This window comes from Choloepus didactylus, chromosome 24, assembly GCF_015220235.1.
Source record: "Choloepus didactylus isolate mChoDid1 chromosome 24, mChoDid1.pri, whole genome shotgun sequence".
In the NCBI taxonomy this organism is placed as follows: domain Eukaryota; kingdom Metazoa; phylum Chordata; class Mammalia; order Pilosa; family Megalonychidae; genus Choloepus; species Choloepus didactylus.
Window position 1 is genome coordinate 948374 of NC_051330.1, and position 26469 is coordinate 974842.

At 58.4% G+C, this 26469-nt stretch overlaps 2 protein-coding genes across 8 annotated transcripts; one reads left to right on the forward strand and one right to left on the reverse strand.

The window, feature by feature from the left end:
- Window positions 1-6547: 6547 nt before the first annotated feature.
- Window positions 6548-14111, forward strand: MGAT4B (alpha-1,3-mannosyl-glycoprotein 4-beta-N-acetylglucosaminyltransferase B). Its single transcript, XM_037817835.1, has 15 exons — window positions 6548-6750; window positions 9977-10162; window positions 10253-10393; window positions 10471-10604; window positions 10943-10989; window positions 11175-11288; window positions 11451-11526; window positions 11909-12023; window positions 12232-12362; window positions 12530-12637; window positions 12711-12904; window positions 13147-13225; window positions 13303-13390; window positions 13480-13592; window positions 13677-14111. The coding sequence occupies exons 1-15, from the start codon at window positions 6654-6656 to the stop codon at window positions 13698-13700; spliced, it is 1647 nt and encodes a 548-aa protein (XP_037673763.1). The 5' UTR covers window positions 6548-6653; the 3' UTR covers window positions 13701-14111.
- LTC4S (leukotriene C4 synthase) lies at window positions 12100-17824 on the reverse strand. 7 transcript variants are annotated; one of them, XM_037817843.1, is made up of 6 exons: window positions 17260-17399; window positions 16642-16776; window positions 15060-15159; window positions 14897-14967; window positions 14723-14804; window positions 12100-14594 (listed from the first exon to the last, which is right to left on the reverse strand). In XM_037817843.1, the coding sequence occupies exons 2-6, from the start codon at window positions 16697-16699 to the stop codon at window positions 14453-14455; spliced, it is 453 nt and encodes a 150-aa protein (XP_037673771.1). In that variant the 5' UTR covers window positions 16700-16776; window positions 17260-17399; the 3' UTR covers window positions 12100-14452. The 7 variants fall into 7 exon arrangements, 5 of the variants coding, with proteins under 5 accessions (XP_037673771.1, XP_037673766.1, XP_037673768.1 ...); XM_037817838.1 differs by having other exon boundaries at window positions 12100-14804; window positions 17260-17824; XM_037817840.1 differs by having other exon boundaries at window positions 14723-14967; window positions 17260-17824.
- Window positions 17825-26469: the final 8645 nt, after the last annotated feature.

Consider the following 26469-nt stretch of genomic DNA (forward strand, 5'->3'; position numbering starts at 1 on the left):
GTGGGCTGCGGGGCGGGTGGGCTGCGGGGTGGGTGCGGGGCGGGTGGGCTGCGGGGCGGGGGCGGGGCGGGTGGCTCCGGCCCTGGCGCAGCGGGAGGTCGCCCCTCCCGGGGGCCCGACCCCTCCAGGTGGCGGCTGCCGCGGGCCCTGAGCGCCTGGATTCTCGGCCGAGCGCGGGAAAGAACTCAGGGCGCCGCGGGGTGAGCAGGCGGGGAGCTGGTTTAGTGAGGGGGCGAGGAGCCGGACACTCTCTAAGGGGAGAAGCCTGAGGCTGGGACACAGTGGGAAGGGTTTTCTCTTTTATCGTTTTTTTGTTGTTCCTTTTGTAATTTTTATTAAGGATTTTACTACCCTCCCTTTCTCCCTCGTTTGTGATGCTTGACCTCGGATGACTCACCCAGGAGGGGTCCTTGGCTCCCGGCGCTTTTTACTGCTGTGTCTTTCTCCTGGAGGCCCGACTGCTGCTGGGGATTTGCCCTTTGCTCTCCAGCCCTTAGCCCCCACGCCAATTCTAACCCTGCCTCGGGTGGAACCCAAGGACCTGTGGGGTCTCAGGCCTGCTGGCCTCGTGGGCAGGAGACGGGGTGAAATCAACGGCCCTGGTGCGGCAAACCCAGAAACACGGCTTTACTCCTCAGAAGTGACTTCCCCAGCCCCGTGGGAGCACCTCCGGGGGGCCTGGGGGGGCCTTGGGAGGAGCTGGGCTGGGTGGGTACCCAGCTGGGGTCCTGCGAGCAGGTCTGCTGGATCAAACGCGTGCCCTTCCACGGTGGGCTTTGTGGGAGCAAGTGAAACCAGGGGGTGGGACCCCCGGGGCTGGGGGAACGGCGGGCGCGCTCAGGTGCCAGGTGAGCTGCCTCTGGGCGCGCAGCAGGGGTCTGTCCTCGGGTGGGGGCTCCACAGGTCCCCCCACCCCTGCGGAGAGGCCGGCGGAGAAGTGACCGGGACCCCTGCCCTGCGGACGGGGTCAGAGGGCGCGGACAAGTGCCGCGCGCGTGACTCAGCAGCGGGGCCCGCGGCGCGGGGTGGGGTCGCCCCGGGGCGAGCGTCCCTGTCTGAGCGGGACGGGGCGCACGAGGAAAGGCGAGTGGGGACCATAGCGGGACCCCCGAGGCCGCCGCCTGGCGCGCCCCTGCTTTCTCCTCTGGGGCCGAGGCGCGTTGTCGGGGAGGCCGGGGAGGGGTGGGCCCCGGGGAGCAGGCCTGGAGACCCCCGCCCCGGGCAGCCCGGGCCCTCGCCTCCCCTCCCCCGAGGCCGGCGGAGACGCGTCAACAAGGCGGCGGCCCGGGGATCCCCTTGGCAGGGCCCTCCGCGCCCGCGGTCAGGTGGCCGGGGGTGAGTCAGCGCCCCATGACCGCGGCGGCATCTGTGGAGCCCCGGCTCCCACGCGAGGGGACCTCTAAGCAGGCGGCCGTGGGGGGCTGCGGGCCGGGAGGACAGGCCCCCTCCCCGTGTCCCAGATGAGCCCCACTGGAGGCTGCCTTTCCCCTCCTCTGTGCCCACTCACCCCCCACCCACCCTCCAGGGCGCCCATAGCCTGGGGGAGCCTGGGGGAGCCTGGGGGAGCCGGGTGCCCGGGTCAGGAGCCTTCCACTGCGGCCCTGCCTCCCATCTTGGGGCAAAGGAGCAGCCTCTCCGGCAGTGGGGTACTGGGGCTCCCCCAGGTGGGCTCCCCCAGGTGTGCCAGCTGTCGTCGGGCTGCCTTTGGGTCTCGGCATTCAGGCCAAGCCGGCCTTAAAGGAGACTGCTGAGGCCCACAAGGGGCAACGCCCCCACCCCAGCCCGAGGTCCCCAGGAGGAGCTGCCCTGGCGGGGCAGGGGTCCACAGGAGGTGGCCCCCAGGTCTTCTCCCCCAGGGCCTCCGACCTCACAGCTGCCTGGGACTTGCTCCCTCAGAAGGGACACAGCCCCTGCTCCCTTCCCAGTGCCAACCCGGGGCCTCGGAAAGATCCTTCTCCAAGCAAAGGGGCTCCAGGTGTCAGGGAAAGGCAGGCTCAAGCCCCAGGGAGCCACAGTGGAGGGTGACGCTGGTGACGCCAAATGCTGGCGGGGCCTGGGGAGGGGGCTCCTGCCTGCTGTGGTGGGGGAGGGAATGGCCCTCGGTGGGTGTCCGGAGCTGGGCCAGGGGCTCGGGGTCACGTGGGGGGAGGGCGGCCGTTACCCATCAGGGTTAGGGCTGCGCCCCCCACACACACACCCCTTAAGCCTTCCCGAAAAGTGATCTGGCTTTGAGGATCAAACCCTTCTGGGTCCCCAGATTCCCCGTGCCCAACCACCAATTCCTGGGCGCCGGCCCCCCGGCCCCCCAGCCCTCTCCCCTTTGTTCCCTGCTCCATCCCCCACTCGGCCCCCCACAACCCGCCCTCCTTCCCCTCAGCGCCTGGCAGGTGGGGACAGGACTGGGCGGGGTCAGCCTTGCCCCAGCGCTCGCAGTGACACGGCGACAGCCACAACGGGTGCTGGGCCGCGGAGACGCCTCCCGACGGGCCCCACAGGACGGGGCAGCAGCACAGCTCGGCGGGGGCGTCCTCGGAGCCGGGGACTCCTGGAGGTGGCGGGTGGCAGGTGCCCGAACCGCTCCTGGTGACGGGCATGGGGGGGTGTGCACAGGGCCCAGCCCCCCACTGACCCCTGGGGACCCACACTCCACTCCTGTGGGTGGGGCCAAGGGCTAAGGCAGGAGCTCGCAGATTCTAGACGCCGCCTTCCGGGGCCCGGCATGATTCCTGCCCAGTCCCTTTTGGGTTTTGGGGATGGACATTTTCCTCTGGGGACTCGCTCCTCTCCTACCGTCGAGGGTGGGGTGGCCACAGGACCCACGCTGGGCCCGACAGAGCACTTGTAGCCCCCTGGGTGGGAGTGGACGTGTGGGCCGAGCTGGCCCGGGAAACCCCTGCCGGGACTCGCAGAGCAGCTCCCAGAGCACGACCAGCCGATTCTGGTTTGGATCAGTTGTCCCCGAGGACCCACCCGCCACCTCCCCACGCCCCGTGCCCGCCCCAGGGTTCCAGATGGCAGGGAGGGTGGCACCAGGCAGGTCAGACCCTGGGGGTCAGCCATGGCCACGTCCTCTCCCTCCAACCTGCGGAGACTCCTGCTGACTGTCCTCCTAACGATAAATAATAAAAGCAGTGGTGACCCCACGTGGCACCTCTTTTAGGCCAGGGCTCATGGAAATGTTCTATAGAAGTTAACTCTCCTGCTCCCTTGAGGGGAGACCGTGGGATTACTTCTGGCTGAGGACCTGAGACGAGAAGGGCCATGTGTCACTTACAGACCCGTGTCAGAGCTTCTAGAGTTCTCCTTCCCTCCACTGGGGAAGCCGGCCGTGTCCCAGAGAGCAGCCGCTCCTGAGCACAGCCCCCGGACGACCCCTGAGACATACTTTGATTAAATCCCAGGAAGCTGAGGTTGTTACAGCAGCACACTGTAGCCTACACTGACTGTTGTCCACATTTTACCTGGGGAAAGGGCAAGAGGGGGTTAAATCACTTGCCCGAGGTCCCAGGCCGGCTGTGTCGCTAGTCCAGGCCCTTCGCTTCCGTGACATAGCCCCCCACCCCTCTCCAGACGCCTTCAACAGCCCCCCACTGATCCCCGGCCTCCTCCTGGTTACCTCAAAATGCAAACGTGCTCCTGCCTGTCCCCCCAGGCCCCTCCTCCCCCTGTACCTTACCCACAGCTCGGGGGCGGAGACCCAAACCCCAACCAGGGGGCCCCATCTGCCCCGGCCCCTCTCTCCGGGCTCCCCTCACCTGCCCCCCTAGGGCTCCCCCACACAGGACATCGCTGACCCGTCGGGCCCCCCAGGCCAGGGGCTCCTCCTCTCCTGGCTCCGCCTGCCGCCCCCACTGCCCCAGGGCGGCCCCTTCTGAGCCCCGGCTCTCACCTTCCAGCCATGGGCCGGCGCCTGCGGGCGACACTCTGTGTCACTGGCGACTCGAGCGCGCCCCACACACGGTGGCCACTGAACCTCCGTCATGAAAGAAAGAAAGTGTGGCCCGGCGGCCGGAAGGAGGCGGGCTCTGGGGCACCCTCGGCTTCAGGGGAAGCCAGCACCCCGCTCACAACCGGGCTTCGGGATGCATAAAATAAAGCACATTGCATTGCAAAAGGACCCATAATACTGAAACACAATTATCAGAAGATCTTTAACAAACTACACAAATGTGTGATCTAGCAGGACTTGTGATTCTTTAATGCGTTAATTTGCAAGATCTAGAGGCACGACTGGAAAGTACCAGAAGGATGATGTAGCCGTGAACAGAAGCCCTATTTAGGGGTGTCTGCGGCAGCTGGGACACTGGGAGTGAATAAAACCTGCTGGAGCCCTGCTGCCTGCCTTCGTCATTGAAAGAAATACCAAATTTCGGTTAGAATTAGTGAAAATGAAGGTGGTTTTTATTTTTCCTCATCTCAGCTCATGGACCTATGACTTCTGAGTCCCTGAACTGACCACAGAGTATGGAGAAGGATGAAAGGAGAAGCCACCAAGGGCTGAACCAGAAAGTCTCCAGGAAGCCACAGGGGGCAGCCAGCCGCCTGTCATCCCGGGGCACGGAGGGCGTTTTGGCCGCACGGGGAGCAAGGCGGACAGTGAAGGGGCGGCCTCCAGCCGGGTCCAGAGAGAAAGGGCCCAGAGGACTCCTGCGCCCACCTGGCTCCATCCTCCCCGTCGGGGTGGGCACAGGAGGTTGTCCCCTAGGTGGGGGCTGCGCCACCCCGAGCGGAGCACCCTGAAGGAGCTGGGTTGCAGGCAAGACCCGATGAATTAACTACTGCCAGGGCCAGTGAGCAGCGGAAAGCGGGAAGGGAGCCAGGCAAGGCCACCCCTGTGTACAAGTGGGAGGGAGGTGGCCGTGGGAAACTGCCCGGGGTCGGGCTGAAGGCCGCCAGCACGTGGTACCAGGGCCCAGGCCCCGGGGGTGGGGAGGCAGAGGCAGAATAAATGAACTAGTGAACGAATGATATCGGTTGGGACTTCACCCACTGCCTGCTCACTTGATCCTAGGTGACCTCCCTCCCCAGGTTTTTGCTCTTCCGGTGACCACCCCACTCGCAGCCCCCTGGTGGGAGCACCCTGGTTTTCTGTTCTTTCTTTTTTTTTAATTTTTTTTTTTTACAGCAGTTGTAGGTTTGCAGAGAACTCACTCAGCAAGCACAGAGCTTCCACATCCACCTCTCTCCACACTGGGTCTTCCCTGTTATCAACATTTTGCATCACTGTGATACATTTGTTACAATTGTTGACCCAATGTTACCCCTATAGGATTACCTGGAGTCTGTGGCTTTCATTTGGGTTCACTCTGGATGTTGACCAGCTCTACCGCAGATGTGGCCCCCCGGGGACCCCCCCACCCCCACTCTGAGTGTGGCAGTGGGGAGGAGGCGAGGTGGGGAAGGGCAGGCCTGGCTGGAGGGTTCTGGAAGGACAGCCTTCAAGCTCCTGTCCCGGGCCCCCTGTGGCTGCCGCTGCTTCACCCCAGAACTCCAGCCATCAGTTTCTGGTGCGTGGCCGCCTGTGCCCGGTCACCTCTAGTCCTTCCCACGTTACCTCTCTCCGGACCTCCGGCTTCCCCGAGGCCCCCCACCCTGGGCCGCCCCATTTCTGACTCCCCAGCCCAGGGCAGAGGCCTCCTCCCTCCCCTGGCCGTCCCCCAAAGCCTCAGGGAGGGAGGCAGGACTCAGATGAGCCTCACCCGCAGCCCAGCTCCTCGATTTTTACTGGTTTAATAATGTTCATTAAATCAACTTCCTTTGAAACTTAAATACCCTTGTTGTTTTTTAAGCCCTTTAAATGACAACCGAAATGCAAAGCTACAAACAGAAGGCACCTGTGAAAACACAGGAACCACACGCCAATTCCCCGCGCAAGACAAACCCCCATCCCGACCTGAGCCCACCTCCGGAGGCCCCATCCTGGGGAACGGGGGCTGCAGGTCCTTCCAGCCGGGGCTGGAACCCGGACAGAGAGAAGGCCAAGGGCGCGGGGGTTCCGCAGAGAACAGGGGCGGCTGCGGGCGGTACCGCCGTGGAGGGCGACGTGACCGTGCCCAGCGGCCCTGCCCCCCGGGCTCCGCGCGCAGTGCCCACCTGCAGCCGGCCGGGCCTCCGACTCCCTTTGCAGCTCAACCCTCGTCCGGCCCGGGGCGTGCGCGCGTTGGGGTGTCCGCAGGCAGACGAGGTGGGGCCGGGCGCGGGGCCGGGGCGCGGGCAGGACCAGGGCGCACGAGCAGGACCAGGGCGCGCGGGCAGGACCAGAGCGCGGGGCCGCGGCGCGGGCAGGACCGGGCGCACCGCCGCGCCGCACCCACCGGAGCGGGGCCCGGGGCCCGGGGCGCACGAGCAGGACCCGGCGCCCCCTGGCGACGGCGGCGGAGGCGGCGGCCGCGGCGCCTTTAAATCCGGGTCGCCCCGCCCTGCGCGGCCGACTCGGCGGCGGCCCCGGATCCAGGCCGGGCCCGGCTCCCGCGCCCCGGCCCCGCGCCCCCGAGCAGCCCCGCGCGCCGCCCCGGCCCGCCCCGGGCCCCGGAGCCCTCAGCCCCCTCCGCGCCCCGGGGCCGGGGCCCCGCCGCCGGCCCCCCGCGCCCCGGCCCCGGTCCCCCGGGCTATGCGGCCTCGGCTCCGCCGGCGCCTGCCGCGCTCCCGGGGAGATGAGGCTGCGCCACGGCCCCGTCCTGACGCTGCTGCTCTGCTGCCTCTGCGCCTTCCTCTCGCTCTCCTGGTACGCGGCCCTCGGCGGCCAGAAAGGTGAGTCCCGGGCCGCGCCCGGAGCCCCGAGACCCCCACCCCCGCCCCGGCCTGGTTCCGGGGCGCCGAGGCCCCGCCCGCGAGCCGGGGACCCTGGAGCAACCAGAGGGGCAGGGACGCAGGGCGCAGGCACCGGGCGGGTCCGACCCCGCGGCTAAGACAGGTGGGGAGGGGCAGGGGAGAGCCCGGGACCACCCTGCCTGCACCCCAGCCCGCGGGGACCCTTCCTGCGGCGCCGGGAACTTACTTTGTGGGGTCTGATTGGGCCACCCACCCTCCACTACCACCCGAAGCTTGGTCAGCGGGCAGGAACCCTGGGAGTGCAGGGCAGGCCCCGGCCCGGGCGGCGCCGAGTGGGCTGGATCCCAGGGGGGCCTCGGCCTCAGGGCCCTCGTCCACCCGCCTGGAGCCCGGGCGGCTCTGGGGAAGCTGCTTCCTGCCGGCCTCCTGGACTTCCTGCAGCCGAACCTCCGGCCACCTCCCGCCTGCCTGTTTCCCAGCCCACACCACAGGCCTGGGGCCGTCCCGCTGGGGTGGGACAGAGTCAAAACCAGGGGCCCCGGAGGGAGCTCCCCAGGGCCTGGGACAGAGGCTCGGTAGGTGGGGTTTGTCTCCCGGGGACAGCATTTGGGACCCGTGGGAGAGCGGCCACGTAAGCAGCTGGCACCGGGGCCCAGGACAGAGGGGCTGGGACATCTCTGTCCGGTGGTGGGCAGGAGGGTAGCAGCTCCCACCAGGACCCCTGCTCTCCACAGAAGCCGGTCTTGGGGAGCTGTGCCTGAGGAGGGGGCACCCACAGAGTAGAGGGCTCTGCCTGCCCGGGGTTCCACCTGTTTCCATGGGCGACCTGGTGGGGTCCTGTCTTGGGAGGCTCAAGGAAAGCCACCAGTCTGAGCCACCACACGGCTCTTTTTGAGCTTGCTCTGGGTTAAGCCCGGGCTGCAGCCAGACTTCGCGGGTCCCTGGCTTCCAGCTTGCAGCAGGTGGGGGGGGTCTCAGGAGAGGGGCCACCAGTACTTAGAGGGTGGGCAAGGGAGTCCGGATCTGCAGGGAAGGGAGAAGCTGGGCCAGGAGCCCGAGAGGCAGGGGAAGACGGGAGCACCCTGGACAGCCAGGGAAGGAGGCTGGAGACACGAGGGCTCCCAGGAAGGACTCTTAGGTCCTGGCAGGGCCCAAACTGTCACCCTTAACCATCCACCCACTTCAGCCCCACGGCCCTCCCCCGCGTCCGTGCTGCCCCCTGCCCTGGGCCGGGCACGCACACACCCCCGGCAGCCCAGCGTCAGGCCCGGAGAGCAGGTGAACATTGGACCCTCTCCTCGGCCCGCTGCCCCCCCGTGGGTTAACAGGCGACCTTTGGCCGGGGCTGGCACTGCCTGGAATCGGGGCCTGGCCTGGGCCTGTGCCCCCTGAGCCTGCCTGTTTGCCCTTAGAACAGGGCACAGGATCATGGAGCAGTTTGGTTCCTCAACCTGTTTTCTCAGCCAGGAAGGAGCTGGGGGGAGACTGTGGTTTGGGCCTCGGGGTGTCCTCATCACCCCACCGTCAGGGGCAGGAGGCTTCCGGGAGCGGGGCCGCAGCTGCAGTTCCTCCCGGGCCAGCACCCCGGGCCAGGCCCCCACTCCCACCGCCCTGGAGGTCCTGCCCTGGTCCTGGCTTTTGATGAAGCCATCGCAGAGCAGGCCGGTGTCTGGGGGCCGGGCTCCCACCAGGGATCAAAGACTGGGAGGGCTGCCTGGGGGTGCCCGGGTGCCCCCACGAAGGGTCAGGTTCAGGTTTCCGGGGTAACCCAGTGCCCGGCCTCGCAGATCCGGATCCGATAGCCGACTGCCCTGCTCCCCCGCAGGGGCTGTCCCGGAGCTGGGCCGGGCCGGGGCAGGAGGGGAGGAGACGGGAGAGCTTCAGGGCTCTGCAGGACTGCGGGCTGGCGTCTGGGGGCTGGGCCCCCACCAGGGATCAGACACTGGGGGTGCTGCCCAGGGGTGGGAGGGGCTCCTGGGAGCTTTCCTGGACTTGAGGACTTGGAAACGCGTCCTGGAAGGCTCCATTCGCCAGTTTTCACAGGCCCAGAAGAAAGGGAAGCACAGGCAGAGAACACAGATGTTAGATAAGGAGGAGTCGTGTGCCAGGGCGATGAAGGGGACAAAGGGCAGCCTGGAGAAGGCCTTGTGGGCAGAGCCCAGCAGGCACCACTGGCACCCCTAGTGGGAGGTTGTTTACCTTAATCTCTCCTAAGAATTGTTGGTTCCTGCTAGACTAGCAGAGCCGGTGCTGGGCACCCCGGGGACCTCCCTCGGCTGCCAGGCATCCCCTGGGGGAGGGGGTGGGGTGGGGTGAGAAGCCACCTGCCCACCTGCACCCCCAGGGCCCAGGCCCAGCTGGATGATCCCACCCACAGACCCTTCGAGATGGCCTGGGCCCGTACAGCTCTCTGGAGAGAGTTGTCGGTTACTACTCAGAGCTCAGTTCCTCTCTGCCGCCGGTGCACCAGGCTCCCTCGTTTTGTGTTCTTTTAATACAATTTCATTGAGACACATGCACACACCACACAACCATGCAGAGTGCACAACCAGCTGCTCACAGCACTGTCCCCCAGCCCTACACTCATCACCACAGCCAAGCTGCGAACACTCACTGCTCCAAAGAACAAAAACAAGAATAAAAGTAAAAAAGAACACCCCAAACCCTCCCCCCATCACCCATCCACTCCCCCCTCTGCACGCATCCGTCCACACGTGGACAAAGGAACCGCGTGGGCTCCCTGGTTTTTGTACTCCATTTACTTAACTGAGAAATGGGAGCTGTAGCTGCAGCAGCCACGGCCCCGGGGCTGATGACAGTCCGGGGCTCCTGCCGCCCGGGGATAAGGACGAAGGAGCAGCAGCCGGAGGCCGAGGGCCTGGGGGATGGGGGATGGGGGGTGGGGCAGCAGAGTACAGGGGCTGCAGGGGGGGGGGCTGGGGGGCTGAGTAGCCCCTGAGGAAGGACCAGATCCTCGTATCTGGGAGACAAGGGGGTCCTGCCTCCTGGGGGGAGATGGCGCTGCGAGGAGAGGCAGAGGGGCTTCGGGAGCCCCTGCCCAGGCCTGCCCCGGGGTCCGAGCCTCCTGGAAGGAGACGACTAGCCGGGGTGGGGGGCAGCTGGGGGAGGCCGAGCCCCCCGCAGGGCCTGAGGGTGCCTGGTGCCGGGGAGCCGGGTGACCCCCGGTGACGGCGCGCGCCCGCAGGTGACCTGGTGGACGCGTACCAGCGGGAGTTCCTGGCGCTGCGGGAGCGGCTGCACGCGGCCGAGCGGGAGAGTCTCCGGCGCTCCAAGGAGCTCAACCTGGTGCTGGACGAGATCAAGCGGGCCGTGTCGGAGCGGCAGGCGCTACGCGACGCTGACGGCAACCGCACCTGGGGCCGCCTGCCAGGTGAGCGGCGGGGCGCGGGGCGCGGGCGGGGGCGCGGGCGGGGCTGCCCCCGGCGGCGTGTCCGACCCGTGGGTTCCCGGCCCCGCCCAGAGGACCCGCGCCTGCGGCCCTGGAACGCCTCCCGCAAGCACGTGCTGCACCTGCCCACCGTCTTCCACCACCTGCCGCACCTGCTGGCCAAGGAGAGCAGCCTGCAGCCCGCGGTGCGCGTGGGCCAGGGCCGCACCGGAGGTAGGGGCGGGGCGGGCGGGGGCGCGGGGCGGGGGGCGGGGAGGGGCCCCGGCGCCAGCCCAGTGTCGCCCTTGCAGTGTCGGTGGTGATGGGCCTCCCCAGCGTGCGGCGCGAGGTGCACTCGTACCTGACGGACACGCTGCGCTCGCTCGTGTCGGAGCTGAGCCCGCAGGAGAAGGAGGACACGGTCATCGTGGTGCTGATCGCCGAGGCGAGTGCGCGTGCGCGCGGCGGCGGGTGGGGGGCACTGGGCGGCAGACGCACCTGGTGCCCCGTCAGGTTCACTCCCAAGTTCAGCCTGACGGGCGGTTAAAAGGAGGGGAGCCCTCTCCTGGCTGCCTGCCGCTGCCCTTTCCCCACGCCCCCCACCCCACATCCAGTGTAGTAGCCCAAAGGGCTTCTTCTGAGGGACGGTGGCCCCCAGAGACCCAGGCCCAGCCCTGCTCAGGCCCTGGGGGTGGGGGCCCTGCAGGCTGTGCGATCCCCCAGCCCTTCCTCCCCGAGCCATTCAGCGTGGCGGAGAGTCTGGAGCACCTGGTCTCCCCGCAGACTGACCCCCAGTACACCTCGGTGGTGACAGAGAACATCAAGGCCCTGTGAGTACCTGGAGCCCCCAAAGCTGCCCCACCCTCGGAGAGGTGGGGGCACCCTATGGGCTCCCCCTCTGGAGCGTCACTGCTGCACTAGGCCGGGAGCATTGGTGGGGGCCATCTGCCTGGTGAGCCCCTGCAAAGGGACAGGGTCTGGGGCTGCACACCCACCAGGCCTTCCTGTCTCCCAGGTTCCCCTCAGAGATCCATTCTGGGCTCCTGGAGGTCATCTCTCCCTCCCCCCACTTCTACCCTGATTTCTCTCGCCTGCGCGAATCCTTCGGGGACCCCAAGGAGAGAGTCAGGTACTAGTGGTGCCCCTGCCCCGGCAAACCTGCCCACCTCGGTGAGAACCCAGGCTCCCTGCCTGGTGGGGACCCCTGGAACCCTCGGCAGGACTGGGGGTGGTGGCCATACCGGCCGCAAAGGGGCCTGGGAGGTCTGAGCCCTGGTCCCCTGGCCCCCAGGTGGAGAACCAAACAGAACCTCGATTACTGCTTCCTCATGATGTACGCGCAGTCCAAAGGCATCTACTACGTGCAGGTGGGCACTGAGAGCCGCCCTGCCCCCGGCACCCCCGGGTCCTGCCCCATGCCCACCCCCCCCCACCCCCCCAGGGCCCCTGGGTCCTGGCCTGTGCCCACCCCCCCCCAGGGCCCCTGGGAGCTGCTCTGTGCCCACCCCCACCCCCCGGCGCCCCTGGGTGGTACCCTGTACCTGCCCCATCCCCCCGGGACCCCTGGGTCCTGCCCTGTGCCCGCCACAGCCCCTGGGGCCCATGGGAGCTGCCCCGTGCCCGCCCCATCCCTGGCGCCCCTGCGTCCTGCCCCTTGCCCACCCTGCCCCCATGGCCCCTGCGTCCTGCCCTGTGCCCCCCCCGCCCCCCCCCCGGGGTTGTGCAGTGAGCCTGCCCTGCCCCGTGCAGCTGGAGGACGACATCATCGCCAAGCCCAACTACCTGAGCACCATGAAGAACTTCGCCCTCCAGCAGCCCTCGGAGGACTGGATGATCCTGGAGTTCTCCCAGCTCGGCTTCATCGGTGCGCCCCCGCCCCGGGCCCCCTCAGGCCTGGCCTGCACGCGTCTGCTCTGGAGCCCCCCGCCCGTCCCCCCGCCTCGCAGCCTCCACCTGTCTGCCTGCAGTGCCTCTCGGGGTCACCCCGGGCTCCTGCTCCCTGCTCCCCGAAGGACAGAGGACGGGCCTCTGCGGGTCACCTGGCACCCCCTCTTCCCCCCCATCCTCCCCAGGGAAGATGTTCAAGTCCCTGGACCTGAGCCTGATTGTGGAGTTCATCCTCATGTTCTACCGGGACAAGCCCATCGACTGGCTGCTGGATCACATCCTGTGGGTGAAGGTCTGCAACCCCGAGAAGGACGCGGTGAGCCGGGGGCGCAGAGGCGGGCGGGGGGCAGGCGCCTCCATGGGCAGGTCCCGCGGGGTGGGTGGGTCCCCAGCAGAGGGCACCGCGGGGCCCTGGGTGCCCCAAGCCCAGACAAAGCTCCCCGTCCCGGGCGGGGCTCGAGCCCGGGTGTCGCCCCTCCGCAGAAGCACTGCGACCGGCAGAAGGCCAATCTGCGGATCCGCTTCAAGCCGTCCCTCTTCCAGCACGTGGGCACCCACTCCTCGCTGGCCGGCAAGATACAGAAGCTGAAGGTGCGCCGGGCGCCGGGGGGGAGGGGCCGGGCCGGGCCAGGGCGTCCCACTGCTCCGTCCCTCCCGGCCGCAGGACAAGGACTTCGGGAAGCAGGCGCTGCGGAGGGAGCACGTGAACCCGCCGGCCGAGGTGAGCACGAGCCTCAAGACGTACCAGCACTTCACCCTGGAGAAGGCCTACCTGCGCGAGGACTTCTTCTGGGCCTTCACGCCGGCCGCGGGCGACTTCATCCGCTTCCGCTTCTTCCAGCCGCTGCGTCTGGAGCGGTCAGTGCCAGCGCCACGGGGCGGGCCGGGCCCGGGGGCCCTTCCGTGGCCGCCAGCAGGGGTCTCAGCCCCACCCACCGTGCCTCAGTTTCCTTGGCTGTGAGGCACTGCTCCCAGGCGCTCCGGCACGGCCTGGTGCTGACCGGTCTCCCCTGCGCCCTGGGGCTCCCCACTGCGCGCGGGCCCAGGCCCCAGGGCAGGGTGCCCACCCCCGCGGCAGCTCACGGCCGGGCCGCCCGCAGGTTCTTCTTCCGCAGCGGGAACATCGAGCACCCCGAGGACAAGCTGTTCAACACGTCGGTGGAGGTGCTGCCCTTCGACGTGAGTGCGCCGGGAGGTGGCTGCGCCCGCGGCTGGGCCCTCCCGCCGGTGGTGCAGCCCCTTGCTCTTGCCCGCAGAGCCCCCAGTCAGACAAGGAGGCCCTGCAGGAGGGCCGAGCGGCCACTCTCCGGTACCCGCGGAGCCCTGACGGCTACCTCCAGATCGGTGAGTGGGGACGCCGGGGGAGCAGGGCTCGGCTGCCAGGCCTGGGGCGCTGGAGCCTGGGGCAACCCCTCTGCACTGCCGCCCCCCAGGCTCCTTCTACAAAGGGGTGGCGGAGGGCGAGGTGGACCCCGCCTTCGGCCCGCTGGAGGCACTGCGCCTCTCCATCCAGACGGACTCGCCCGTGTGGGTCATCCTGAGTGAGGTGAGGCCGGGGCTCGGGAACCGGCAGTGCCGCCACCACAGCTGAGCTCCCATCCCGTGCTCACCCCGCGCCCCACTCTTCCAGATCTTTCTGAAAAAGGCTGACTGAGTGGAGGGCTTCTGACAGGCGGCTGTCCCCGGAGGCCCAGGCGCGCCCGCCCCAGCCGGAAGGGCTCTGCCTGGCGCACGGACCCGGGGCGCTTGGGGTGCGCCGCTGGCCCGGAGGCCCCAGGAGCTGGTGCTGCCCGGCCGCCGGGCCGCAGGAGGAGGCAGGCGGCCCCACACTGTGCCTCAGGGCCGGCCCCCGCCGCCCGGAACCGTTCGCGCCCGGCCAGCCTGAGCCAGGCCGTTTTCCAAGAGCTTTTCTCCCCGGACGCCCGGCGCTGTCCCCGGCGCGAACACTGGAATGCATATACTACTTTATGTGCTGTGTTTTCTATTCTTGGATACATTTGATTTTTTCACGTAAGTCCACATATACTTCTATAAGAGCGTGACTTGTAATAAAGGGTTAATGAAGCGCGGGCCTCAACGTGGCTTCTCCCGGCTCCCGGCCCGCGGGGGGCGCGCGACGTGGGACCGTGGAGGGAACCCCGGCGGGAAAGGGCTTTCGGACAGAGGCGGCTCCCCGCCCCCGCCACCTCCAGGAAGCTCTCCAGGCTGCTGCGGCCGCGGCTGGCCTTCCCAGCCCGGCAGCCCGCTCTGCGCGACGATCTCCGACCCAAAATGTGCAGCCAAGGTCAAGTCAGGGGCGCTTTAATTAGGGACGCTGGAGCGCAGGGGCGAGCCCCTCTCCCGCCCCAGCCCCGCCGTCCGGGAGGCCCCGGCGGCCCCCAGCCCCGGCGGCGCGGCGTCCTCGGTTCAGGCGCCCGGCAGCATCGTCCGGAGGCGTCGGAGCAGCGCGGCGCGGGGCGCGGCGGGGAGGAAGTGGCCGAGCAGGCCGAGCGCCGCCAGCCCCACCAGGAGCCAGAGGGCGCGCGCGCTCGCGTACAGCGGGGACAGCCTGCGGGTGGGCAGAGCGGCTCGCGCCCGCGCCCCCCAGGCCCACCTGCCCCCCAAAGGGCCGCGCCCCCGCCGCCTGCCCCCCATTCCGGGCCCGCTCCGGCTCCCGGGGTCGCGCCCGCCGCTCACCTCTGCTGCGCGCACCGAGCGTAGCCCTGGAAGTAGCGCAGGCGCGCGAACAGGTAGATCAGGCCGCAGAGGGCCGCGGCCCCTGGGGGGCAGGGGGTCCCGGTGAGCGCGCGGCCGTCAGGGGACCCCTCGGGCTCCGGGCCGCGCCCCCTGCCCCCGCCGCGGCGCCCACACCTTCGTGGAAGAAGACGCCGGCGACCCAGAGCGCGGCGAGGAACAGCGGGAAGTTCTCGCTGCAGTTCACCCTGCGGCGGGCGGGCCGGGTGAGTGCGCTGGGCCGCTGGGCCGCTGGGCCGCTCGCCCGCCCCCCACGCCCCCGCCCCCGCCAGCCCCTCACTGGGCTCGGTAGACGCGCTGGAACTCGGGCGGCCCCGTGGTGAGCGGCGGCGACACGCGGAAGGCCCTGCGCGCCGAGATCACCTGCAGGGAGAAGTAGGCTGGGGGGCAGGGGGGGCCGAGCAGGAGTCAGGGCCGGCCGGCCGCCCCCACCCCGGCCCGCGCCTTCCTCGCCCCTCCCTTCCCCACGCTGAACTCCTCGGGAAGCCCCTCGGGAAGCCCCTCTAACGTCCCGCCGAGGGGGTGGTCCGCCGGCCATCTGGTCCCCAGCGCTCCACGGGGAGGGCAGAGTGGAGACCCGGGAGCAGTGAGGCCCCGTGCGCGCGGTGAGGGTAGGGGGCGTGGAAGCCCAGGGACACCTGCGCACGGGAGGGGCCTTGTGGCGGAATCATTTGACTTGGAAAACACATGCAAATACAGAGCTCGGTCTCTTTAAGGGCTTGGACCTTGGCTTTGGGGTTCCTGCACAGGAAGTGCCACCAAGGCCTAAGGACAGAGCTTGCCACCACCCTCGAGGGACAGGGGCTAAATGTCTTTGTTCCCCACCTACCAAGCCCACCAGAAGGGACCCCCAGCCACTCAAACTTGGACCCCTGTGCCTCCAAAACGTGGCATTGATTCCTGCCTGCCACAGTCCCCTTGTCCAGCTGTCCTGGACTCCGGCCTAAATGTGACATGCACCCCCCGGTGGCTGCAGCTGTGCTCTCCTGGTCTAACTGCAGGGTCCCACCACCGTGTTCCAGCATGGTGGGTGCCAGGGGTGGACTGGCCCCAGGAGGTTCCCTTCTCTTGGTCCCAGGCCAGGCTGCCACCATGCACCTCAGCTCTGGGAGCCAGGCCCTTTGCAGACACCCCCATCCGAGATGCACTGTAGGTGCCCAGGGGCAGCCGTGCCAGCGGTGGGTAGGATTTGGAAGGAGGGCCCTGTGGCTTCCCCCTCAAGCTTGCTGGTGCAGCTCCACATCAGATCTGCCTGCTGCTCGGCCCTTCCAGGCTGTGCCTTGTCCTGTCCCAAGCAGCTGGCCCATAAATGTGTCCTCCAGGGCCAGTCTGAGGACGAGCCTTTGCTGGTGCTGTCTGGGTGAGAGGGTTCCAGTCATGTCTACCTCCACGTGGCCCCCACCACAGAGGGTGCCTCGGAAGGCAGGGTGGACGGATGGGAGCCTCCTGGGGCAGGACGCCCGGATGGGGACAGCCAGAGAGGGCAGAGACCCCACCCCCCGGCGGGTCCCAGCTCTACACAGCCCCATGTCCCACCGGTTCCCGGAACCCCCCACCCCTCCAGGCTCCCCATGCTGGCCAAGGGGCCACCCACCCCCTTCCCTAAACCCGGCGCCTGGCATGCCCCCTCCCCCAGTGGGCTTGTGAATGCCTTTTTGCATTTAACTGCTGACCACTTGGTGCACCCCCTGCCCCACCCCATTCTCAGCCTTGGCCCCCTACCCAGAGTTCCCAAGGTTTGTCCCACAGATGCTCCTCAGGGTTCCCCCCTCCCCACTCCAGGGGAAATGCAAGCCCCCCAGCTGGGTCCCGGCCGCCGGCACCTCCCCAGCCCACCTGCCCCTGGATAGGGGGCGGCCCACCTTGCTGCAGGACCCCCAGCAGGGTGACAGTGGCCAGGAGAGCCACCTCGTCCTTCATGGTGCCGCGGTTCCCCGGGGACCAGGGCTGGCGGGCGGACGGCTGGCTGCAGGGCTCTTATCAGTCTGTGGCTCAGGCTGGGGCAGGGGAACAGTGGCCTTGGCACCGTCCCCGCCCCTTCGCTGTGTGTCTGGTGGGGCGTGACCACGGCCAGACAGCCAGAGAGCCTGGCCTGGCCCAGAGGGCGGAAAAACCAAGGCCCGACGGAGCTGGGCAGGGGACAGCAGCCGCTGGGGACGGCAGCCTGGCCACTTCCTCCCAGGCGGTCTCGGCCCTTCCGTGACGAGCCCTGTGCCAGCGGAGCCCGAGCCCTTCCTCTCAGGGCCATTCAGCCTTGGGGTGTCTCCAGCTGCCCCAGGGCCATCTGCTCAGTGACCCCCCAGGCTCTCTGCCCTCCGTGGTCCCCGGCTGGCCCTTCCAACCTCCCCTTTGTCTTGGGTCCCGTCCCAGGCTCCTACCTGAGTCCCCCCACAGCCCCACTTCCCACCCACTCATCCACACACCCACTCACTTTTCCCCACCGAACAGGCACTTGCCCTTTCTGCCTGCCCAGCACCCACCTCGGCTGCAGGTAACAGGTGCCCCGCTTCCCACGCTCGGGTCCTGGGTCTGGGCAGAGCTGCCTCCTGCCCCTCCTCGGTCTGGGGTTTGGACAGCTAGGCAGTGATTGGCAGGGAAGGCAAAGGGGTCCCAAACAGGCTTTCTCAAGATGGTGGGAGACAGTTCTGGAAGATTCATCAGAACTGGGGGTGCAGGGAGCTTGGGGAGGGGAGCGAGACCACGGAGGGCTGCCGGCGGCCCCCTCTTCACCCAGAGGCGAGGGGAGGTGTCGCCGGGCCCTGGCCCCTGCCTTGCACAGCACGTGCTCGCCGGGCGGTCCAGCCTCTCCGGTTTGGGGGATGGTGGCTTCTCCTTTTGACTCACGCTGGCTGGAGGTGGGTTTTGGTTGGACTGAAAATAACGCACGCTGGCGAGGATGTGGGGAAGTGGAGCCCTCGCGCATCGCCGGTGGGAAGGCGGAATGGTGCAGCCGCTGTGGAAAGCAGTCCGGGAGCACCTCAAAAGCTTGAACATAGAATTAATTGTCCAGTGCCCGAGAACTCCTCTCCCGGGAACCGACAGTGGGTGTTCACCCAGAAACTTGCATGTAAATGTTCATTGTGGCATAGTCAACTGCTCAGCAACAAACAGAAACTTGCACGGGTCCATCTCTGAGAGGTAACGGGCAGGGCAGGTGGTGAGAAGCACCGAAGGTGACAGGACCTGGAAAAGGCACGAAGCACGTTATTTCTTCTCTCTCTTCCTTTTTTTTTGAGTCTGAACTGGGAACTTGGAATGTGGCAGGACTTCCACCTCAGCCACCGCGGCTTCAGCAGGGACAGCACGGGTTGTTGCACACTGAGCAGAGTGGAGTGAAAGATGCACAATCAACCAAAGCATCTTCCTTGAAATGACACCAGACGGCCAAGAAATGAAAAGCTCCTTTTCAGACAGGGAGACTCAGAATTCAAAGCTGGCTTTAGAAGGCAGGTTACCTAGAAACAGGGATTCCGAAAGACCAGGTACTTCAGGATCTGAAATGCGGCTGAAGAGAAAATTAGGTGTGAGAGACCATATCCTAGATAGGACAGGACTAGAGACACGTCCAATGATCAGAATCCTGTTGGAACCAACCGTTTCACTGGGGTTCCAGATGGAGAGAGAGAAATGGCACTGAAAGGAGATGGGTGGGATATATTTATTCAGCAGGATGCATCATAGCTACACTCTATGGTGATAAAACATTTTATAACAGTTGGACTTTGAGAACATTTGGGCCGTTTAAGTCAGAGAAAGTGCTAGAATCTTCTATTACTATGGAGCCTGGTAAAGTGTGGAAACCTGGAGGTGAACATTGTGCACCCTATTGGGAAGACAAATTTTACAGAGCAGAAAGTGAAGCTCTCCATTCTTCAGCGGTGACAGTGCTTGTTAACTTCATTTGATCACGGACACTGAAGAGGAGCTACTAAGCCACATCAGGCCAACTCCAACGGGTACGGGAGGCAGATGCTACCTATGAGCAAACTCTCACATTGCACTGAGGAGATGCTCGGCTGAGATCAATGTGGCCAACCCAATAACCTCACCACCCTCTCCAGGCGCAGAACTGACACGAAGAGTCTTCATGAAGAAAGAAGGTGCCAGCGCCTGAAACAGCCTGGTCAACACATCTTGTTTTCCCAGATTGGAGGAACTGAGGACACACAACCACTAAATGCAACGAGGGACCCTGAGCTGGCACTGGACCCCATGATGTCCATCCTGGACCAGAAAAGGGACATTCGTGGGGAACTAGTGAAATCCGAATGACATGTGTAAAATGGCTAATAGTATTGTATGAATGTCAATTTCTTAGTTTAGATCACTATATTACATAAGCTTACAAAAAATTGTTGTGGTGGTACACAATACAGAATTTCCTATTTTACCCACTTTTGTATGTATAATTCAGTGATATTAATTACAGTCACAAAATATGTTACCACCACCATCATCTATCACCAAAACATCTTCATCACCCCACACAGAAACTCTGTACCCATTAAGCAACAACTGCCCATGTCCCCTGCACACACTACTCCCAGCCCCTGATAACCTATTCTCTATGAATTTGCCTAGCCTAGTTGTTCATATAAATGAAATCATAGACTGTCTGTCCTTTCGTGTCTGGCTTATTTCACTAGACACGTCTTCAAGGTTCATGTATGTTGTAGCATGTCTCAGAACATCATTCCTTTTTACAGCTGAATAATGTTCCATTGTATGTATGTACCACATTTTGTTTATCCACTCATCAGTCAGTGAACACTAGGGTTGCTTTCATCTTTTGGCTATTGTGAATAATGCTGCTATGAACAATGGTGTACAAATGTTTGTCTTGAGTCCCTGCTTTCAATTATGTGGGTGTATACCTAGAAGTGGATTATCCGGTTATACAGTAGTTCTATCTTTAACTTTTTGAAGAACTGCTGAACTGTTTTCCATAGCAGCAGCACTGTTTTACATTCCCAACAAAAATGCACGTCTCTTTCTTGTCAACATTTAACATTTTCTGTTTTTCAATAATAGCCATTCTAGCGGGTATGAGGTGGTATGTCATTGTGGCATTGATTTCCATTTCCCTAATGGCTAATGATGTTGAGTGTCTTTTTATGTGCTTGTTGGCCATTTGTATATACTCTGTAGAGAAATGTCTATTCAACTCCTTGGCCCACGTTTTAATTTGGTTGCTTGTCTTTTTGTTGTTGAGTTGTAGGAGCTCTTTATATATTCTGGCTATTATATCCTTATCAGATATATGATCTTCAGCTAATGATAACACAGTTCAGCTAGTACCAACCTAGTTTCAGTAGTATACAAACAATTCCTATATATCTCCTTCCCTCTTTATATTGTTATTGGCTCAGATTACATCTTTATAAATTTTATGCCCATTAGCATAAATTTAAAATATTATTTTACACATTTGCCTGTTAAGGCATATGGCGGGGGGCAGATACAAACCAAAAGTTCAATAATGCATCATTTTATATTTACCTATATAGTTATCTTTATAAAGTTCTTTATCTCTCTTATGGCATTGAGTTACCATATACAGTCCTTTTATTTCAGCCAGAAGGACTCCCTTTAGAATTTCTTGTAGGGCAGGTCTTCTGGAAATGAACTCTTTCAGCTTTTTTATCTGTAAATGTCTAAATTTCTCCTTCTGTTTTGAAAGATAATTTTGCCAGATATAGAATTCTTGGTTGACAGATTTTTTTTTCTCTAAGGACTTTAAATATCCCATCCCACTGTATTCTGGCCTTTATGGTTTCTTAGTGAAAGCCACTTTCAGTCTCACTGGGGATTCATTGTAGGCCACAACTTGCTTCTGTTCTTGCTGCTTTCAAAATCCTCTCTTTATCTTAGCAGTTTAACAATTTCACTAGACTGTGTCTTGGTCTTGGTGTAGATCCTGCTTGGAGTTTGTTGATATTCCTGGATGTGTATATTCATGTCTTTCATCAGATTTGGGCATTTTTCTGCCATTATTTCTTCAAATAATTTTTCTGCCCCTCTCTGTCCCTCTGGAACTGCAATGATGCAAATGTTGGTACAGTGATGGTCTCCCAAAGATCCCTCAGGCTCTGTTCATTTTTCTGCATTATTTTTAATTTCTCCTCCTCAAATTGGATAATTTCAATTGTCTTGTCTTCAAGTTCGCTGATCCTTTCTTCTGCCAGTTTAATCTGCTGTTGAATCTGTATGAGTTTTTAAAATTTATTTCAATTACTGTATTTTGGAGCCACAAAATTTGTTTGGTTCTTTTTTATGATTTGCATCTCTTTATTTTGTTCAGAAAATGTTTTCCTAATTTCCCTTGGTTCTTTGTATATAGATCCCTTTAGCTCATAGAACATATTTAAGGCGGTTGATTTAAAGTCACTGAGTAATAGTGCCAATGTATGCGCTTCCTCAATGATGATATCTGGAAAATTATTTTTTTCCTATGATGGACCATACTTTCCTATTTCTTTGTGTGTTTTGTTAGTTTTTGTTGAGAACTGAAAGTTCTTAGTATTCTGTTGTTATAACTCTGGAAATCGAGTTCTCCCATTTCTCTGGTATTTTTTGTTGTTGTTGTTGAGGGCTGGAGCTATTAATCTATGACTCTTCCAAACTATATTTTTTCTCCCAAATGGGGAATAGAAAGAGAAAAGAGAAAAAACAGGTACTGCCTCTTTCTAAGACTCCTCTGCACTCTTGCCTGACTGGGGATGGAACAGTGGCCACTCTCGGACCCAGTGCCCCGGTGATCTGAAGGAGCTGATCAAAAGCAGGGATCAGTGGTCAGACCACACGCCCTGGGGTCTTGGAGGATGAGGTCTTTGAGCCCACCCTAGCACCAACAAGCTGCACCAGGAGCCTGAGCTCCAGTTCCCACTGCTGCCTTCCACGTGGCTGGGAATGGGGGACGGTAGCCACAGCATGGAGGACGAAAAATGAATATTTACTGCAATTTACCAGTCTCTTCCACTAGTTCCTTTCTGGATGCTGCACAGCCTTCTATGAGACCCCAGTTTCCAAATAGTTGATTCAGACAGTTCCAGGCAATTCAGTAGTTATTTTGGTAGAGGGACTGATTCCTTGAGCTTCCTATGCTGCCATCTTTCCAGAGCCCCTCCACAATTTGCTGGTATTTTGTTGAGTATATTTGCATCTGTATTCATAAGGGATATTGTCCTATAATTTTCTTTTCTTGTGATGTCTTTATCTGGCTTTTATAGTAAGGTCATGCTTAACTCATAAAAGTGTTTAGGCAGTATTCCTTCCTCTGCAATTTTTTAGGAGAGTTTGAGAAAGATTGGTGCTAATTCTTCTTTGAGTGTTCAGTAAAATTCACTAGAGGAGCCATCTGGTCTTGGACATTTCTCTTTGGGGAGGTATTTAATTACTGATTCAATCTCTTTACTGTTTTTGGTCTATTGAGATTTTCTATTTCTTCTTGTGTTAGTTTATGTAATTTCTGTGTTTCTAGGAATTTGTCCATTTCATCTAGGTTGTCTAACTTGTTGTCATACAATTGTTCATAGTATCCTCTTATAATCTTATTTTTGTAGGGTCAATAGTAATGCCCCACAGTCATTTCCGATTTTGCTTATTTGCATCCTTTCTCTTTTTTCCTTTGTTGGGCTAGCTAAAGGTTTGTCAATTTTGTCAGTCTTTTGAAAGAACCAACTTTTGGTTTTGTTAATTTTCTGTGTTGTTTTCCTATTCTCTTTCCTTTATCTCTACTTTTGTCTTTATTATTTCACCCTTCTGCTCACTTTGGGTTTAGTTTGCTCTTCCCTTTCTAGTTCCTTCAGGTGTTAGGTTAGGTATTTAACATTTTTCTTCTTTTTTAATGTAAGCATTTACAGCTCTAAATTTCCCTCTGAGAACTGTCTCAGCTGCTTTCATTTTTTTTTATGTTTTTAATACATTTTTATTGTGAAATTTAACATATCTACAGAACAGTTATAACTTTCCAAGTGTGATTTAACAAGTAGTTACAGAGCAAATTTCCAAGAATGTTATGGGTTACAGTTCCACAATTTCAGTTATTTCTTTATTGTGATATAAAACATATATACACAAAGGTAATAACTTTCAAAGTACAATTTAACAAGTAGTTATAAAGGTAATTTCAAAGAATGCTATGGGTTATAGTTCCACCATTTCAGTTATTTCCTTCTAGCTGTTCTAATACCCTAGCATCTAAAAAAATACACACACACACACACACAAATATTTATATAAAGATTCAGTATTTGTAATCCCTTGTTAAATCCTATCTGGTCCATTGCTACCCTTTCATTTCATTTAATCATTTTCCTGATCTTCGGGGGTGTCTGGGCAGTGACCACCCTAAGCTGTACATAATAAAAAGGGATGTCAACATTATGGGAAAGGGGCTGCATTTGGATGATGCTCTTAAAGAGGCTGTTACCTCTGGGTTTTAGGACTTGTCTAGCATAGGAACACTGGTGGATTTAAGTTTCTGAAAAATAAACTTAGTGAGTGAAACTTTTATAGAGTCTCTGATAGGGACCTAAGTATTTCAGGACTACTGTAGGTTAGGGCTTGGCATACTGTAGCCATTTGGGATGTCTAGCTGGTGCTTGCATAAGCATAACCTCCAGGATAGCCCCTCAACTCTATCTGAAATCTCTTAGCAACTGTGACTTTATTATGTCACCTTTCTTTACCCTCTTTTGGTCAAGAAGGCATTCTCAATCCCTTGGTGCCAGGGCCAGGCTCATCGTGGGAGTCATGTCCCATGTCACCAGGGAGATTCACTCCCCTGGGAGTCATGTCCCACATAGCGGGGAGGGTAATGAATTTATTTGCAGAGTTGGGCATAGGGAGAGAAAGTCCGCATCTGAGCATGTTTTGTTATGTTTTCACTCGTTTCAAGGTATTTTCTAAATTCTCTTACAATTTCTTTTCTGATGCATTCGTTAAGAGTGTATTTTAAAATTTTTCACATTTGTGAATTTTCCAGTATTCCTTCTGTTATTGATTTCTATCTTCATCCCATTGTGTTCAGAAAAGTACTTCATATGATTTCTGTCTTTTTTATTTTATTGAGACTTGTTTTGTGACCTGACTATGGTCTCTCCCGGAGAATGATCCATTTGCACTCGAGAAGAATATGTATTCTCTGTTGCTGGGTGACTTGTTTAAATATGTCTCTTAAGTCTATTTGGTTTATAGTGTTGCTCAGGTCCTATATTTACTTATTGATCTTCTGTCTAGATGCTCTATCCATTATTGAAAGTGGTGAATTGAAGTCTCCTACTTTTAATGTAGAGCCATCTGTTTCTCCCTTCAATTCTGTCAATGTTTGCTTCATATATTTTGGCACTCTGTTGTTAGGTGGGTGTGGTGGTTTGAAGCTGTACCCCAGAAAGACATGTTCTTAAATTTAATCCATTCCTGTGGGTGTGAACCCATTGTAAGTAGGACCTTTAGATGAAGCTACTTTGGGTAAGGCTTGACCCACCTCGTTCTGGATGGGTCTTAATCCTCATACTGCAGTCCTTTGTAAATGTAATGGGGGCGGGGGCTGAAAGCAACAGAACCTGGAAGAGAAGGGACAGACCAGCAGATGCCGCCATGTACTTTGCATGTGACAGAGGAGCCAAGGATCGCCAGAAGCTGGTCTTCAGGAAGAAGGCATCACCTTGATTGGGACATTTCCACAGCCTTAAAACTGTAAGCTAGTAAGCTAACAAGTTTCCATTGTTTACGCCAACACGTTTCATGGTATCTGCTTTAAGCAGCCTAGGAACCTAAAATAGTGGATTTCTTTATGATCATTATATCTTCTTGTTGAATTGATCTTTTTTTCAATATATAATGTACCTCTTTGTCCTTTGTAGCATTTTTTAGTTAAAGTCTATTTTACATATTTGTATAGCCAACCCAGCTCTCTTTGATTACTATCTGTATGGTATATATATTTCCATCCTTTTACTTTCAACCTATTTTTGTCTTTGAATTTAAGGTGAGTCTCTTGTAAACACCAAATAGATGGGTCATGCTTTTTTTTTCTTTTCATTCATTCTGGCAATCTCTCCCTTTTGACTGGAGAGTTTAATCCATTTACCTTTAAAGTAATTACTGATAATACAGGAGTTACTTCTGCCATTCTGCTATTTGGTTTTTGTAAATCTCACACCTTTTTTGACCCTCATTTCTTCCACTAATGCCTACTTTTGTGTTTAGTTGATCTTTTTTAGTGACCCTTTTAGAATCTCTTCCTTCTGTGTACATATTTTTAGCTATTTTCTTTTTGCTTACTTTGGGGCTTAAATTTATGTCCTACTTTTAGGTTCACAATTAAAAAAAGATAAACTAGGAAAATTATTTCTGTAACTATGAAGGCAAAAAAGATGTAAAACAAAATCATGGTAATAAAGAGAAAAATTTACATCCTAAATCTGTAACAATCCCATTTAATTTCATAGCAGCTTAACTTCAATAGCATGCAAACTATGTTCCTATACTCTCCAACCTCCCCAAACATTTAAGTTCTTGTTAAGAACTGCATCTTTATTCATTGTGTGTCCAACACCATAGATTTATAATTATTCTGTATTTTTTATTTCTCCACCTGTATTTGAGATCATGTGAGAAGTAAAAAGTGGAGTTACAATCCATTTAGAAATATCCATGTTGTTTCCTTTATCAGCGATTTTTATTTCTTCGTATCTTCAAGGGACTATTTAGTGTCCTTTTCTTTCAACCTGAAGAACTCCCTTTAGCATTTCCTGTGGGCCAATCTAGTGGTGATGAACTACCTCAGCTTTTGTTTATCTGGGAATGTCTTAATCTCTCCCTCATTTCTGAAGGACAGTTTTGCTGGATATAGAATTCCTGGTTGACAATATTTTTCTTTCAAGACCTTAAATATGTCATCCCACTGTTTTGTTGCCGCCACAGTTTCTGATGAAAAATTGGCACTGAATCTTATCGTGGCTCCATTGTACATGACACACTGCTTCTCTCTTGCTGCCTTCAGAATTATCTCTTTATATTTGGCATTTGACACTTTGGATATAATGTGTCTCAATATTGATCTCTTTGAGTTAATCCTATTTGAAATTTTTTGAACTTCTTGCTTGAGTATATTCATGCCTTTTGTTAAATTTGGGAAATTTTCAGCCAATATTTCTTTCAGATTCTTTCTGTCCCTCTCTCTTTCTTTTCTTTCTGGGCCTCCTGTAATGAGAGTACTGATTCTCTTGATGGTGGCCCACAGGTCTCTTAGGCTTTGTTCACTTTGTTCACTTTTCTTTCTGTTCCTTTTTTTTCTGTTCCTCAGATTAGATAATTTAAATTGCTCTCTCTTCAAATTCACTGATTCTTTCTTCTGCTAGCTACAATCTGCTGTTGAACTCTTCTATGGAATTTTTTATTTCCATTATTTTAACTTTAAGCACCATTTTTTCCGCTTGGTTCCTTTTTATAATTTCTATTTCTTTTTTGAAATTCTGATTTTGCTCATATATCCCTTGCTTGGCTTCCTTTAGTTCTTTATCTGTGTTTTCCTTGAGCTCTCTGAGCATATTTAAGACCATTTTTTAAAGTCATTGCCTGGTATATTCCAGTTCGTTCTTCCTCATTGATGGATTCTGTTGCTTTATTTCATCCCTTTGAATTCTCTTTTCCCGTTTCTTTGTATGCCTTGTGATTTTTTGTTG

What these genes read in the sequence shown, in the direction of transcription:
- MGAT4B (XM_037817835.1), top strand. Translation starts at nt 6,654, where the DNA reads ATGAGGCTGCGCCACGGCCCCGTCCTGACGCTGCTGCTCTGCTGCCTC. An exon ending in TCGTGGTGCTGATCGCCGAG is followed by an intron (nt 10,605 to 10,942) that starts GCGAGTGCGCGT and finishes GTCTCCCCGCAG; the next exon opens with ACTGACCCCCAGTACACCTC. An exon ending in CAGCCGCTGCGTCTGGAGCG is followed by an intron (nt 12,905 to 13,146) that starts GTCAGTGCCAGC and finishes GGCCGCCCGCAG; the next exon opens with GTTCTTCTTCCGCAGCGGGA.
- LTC4S (XM_037817838.1), bottom strand. Translation starts at nt 17,702, where the DNA reads ATGCGCGAGGGCTCCACTTCCCCACATCCTCGCCAGCGTGCGTTATTT. An exon ending in ACCTGTTACCTGCAGCCGAG is followed by an intron (nt 16,777 to 17,259) that starts GTGGGTGCTGGG and finishes CCCCTGCCCCAG; the next exon opens with CCTGAGCCACAGACTGATAA. An exon ending in CAGCGCGTCTACCGAGCCCA is followed by an intron (nt 14,968 to 15,059) that starts GTGAGGGGCTGG and finishes CGCCCGCCGCAG; the next exon opens with GGTGAACTGCAGCGAGAACT.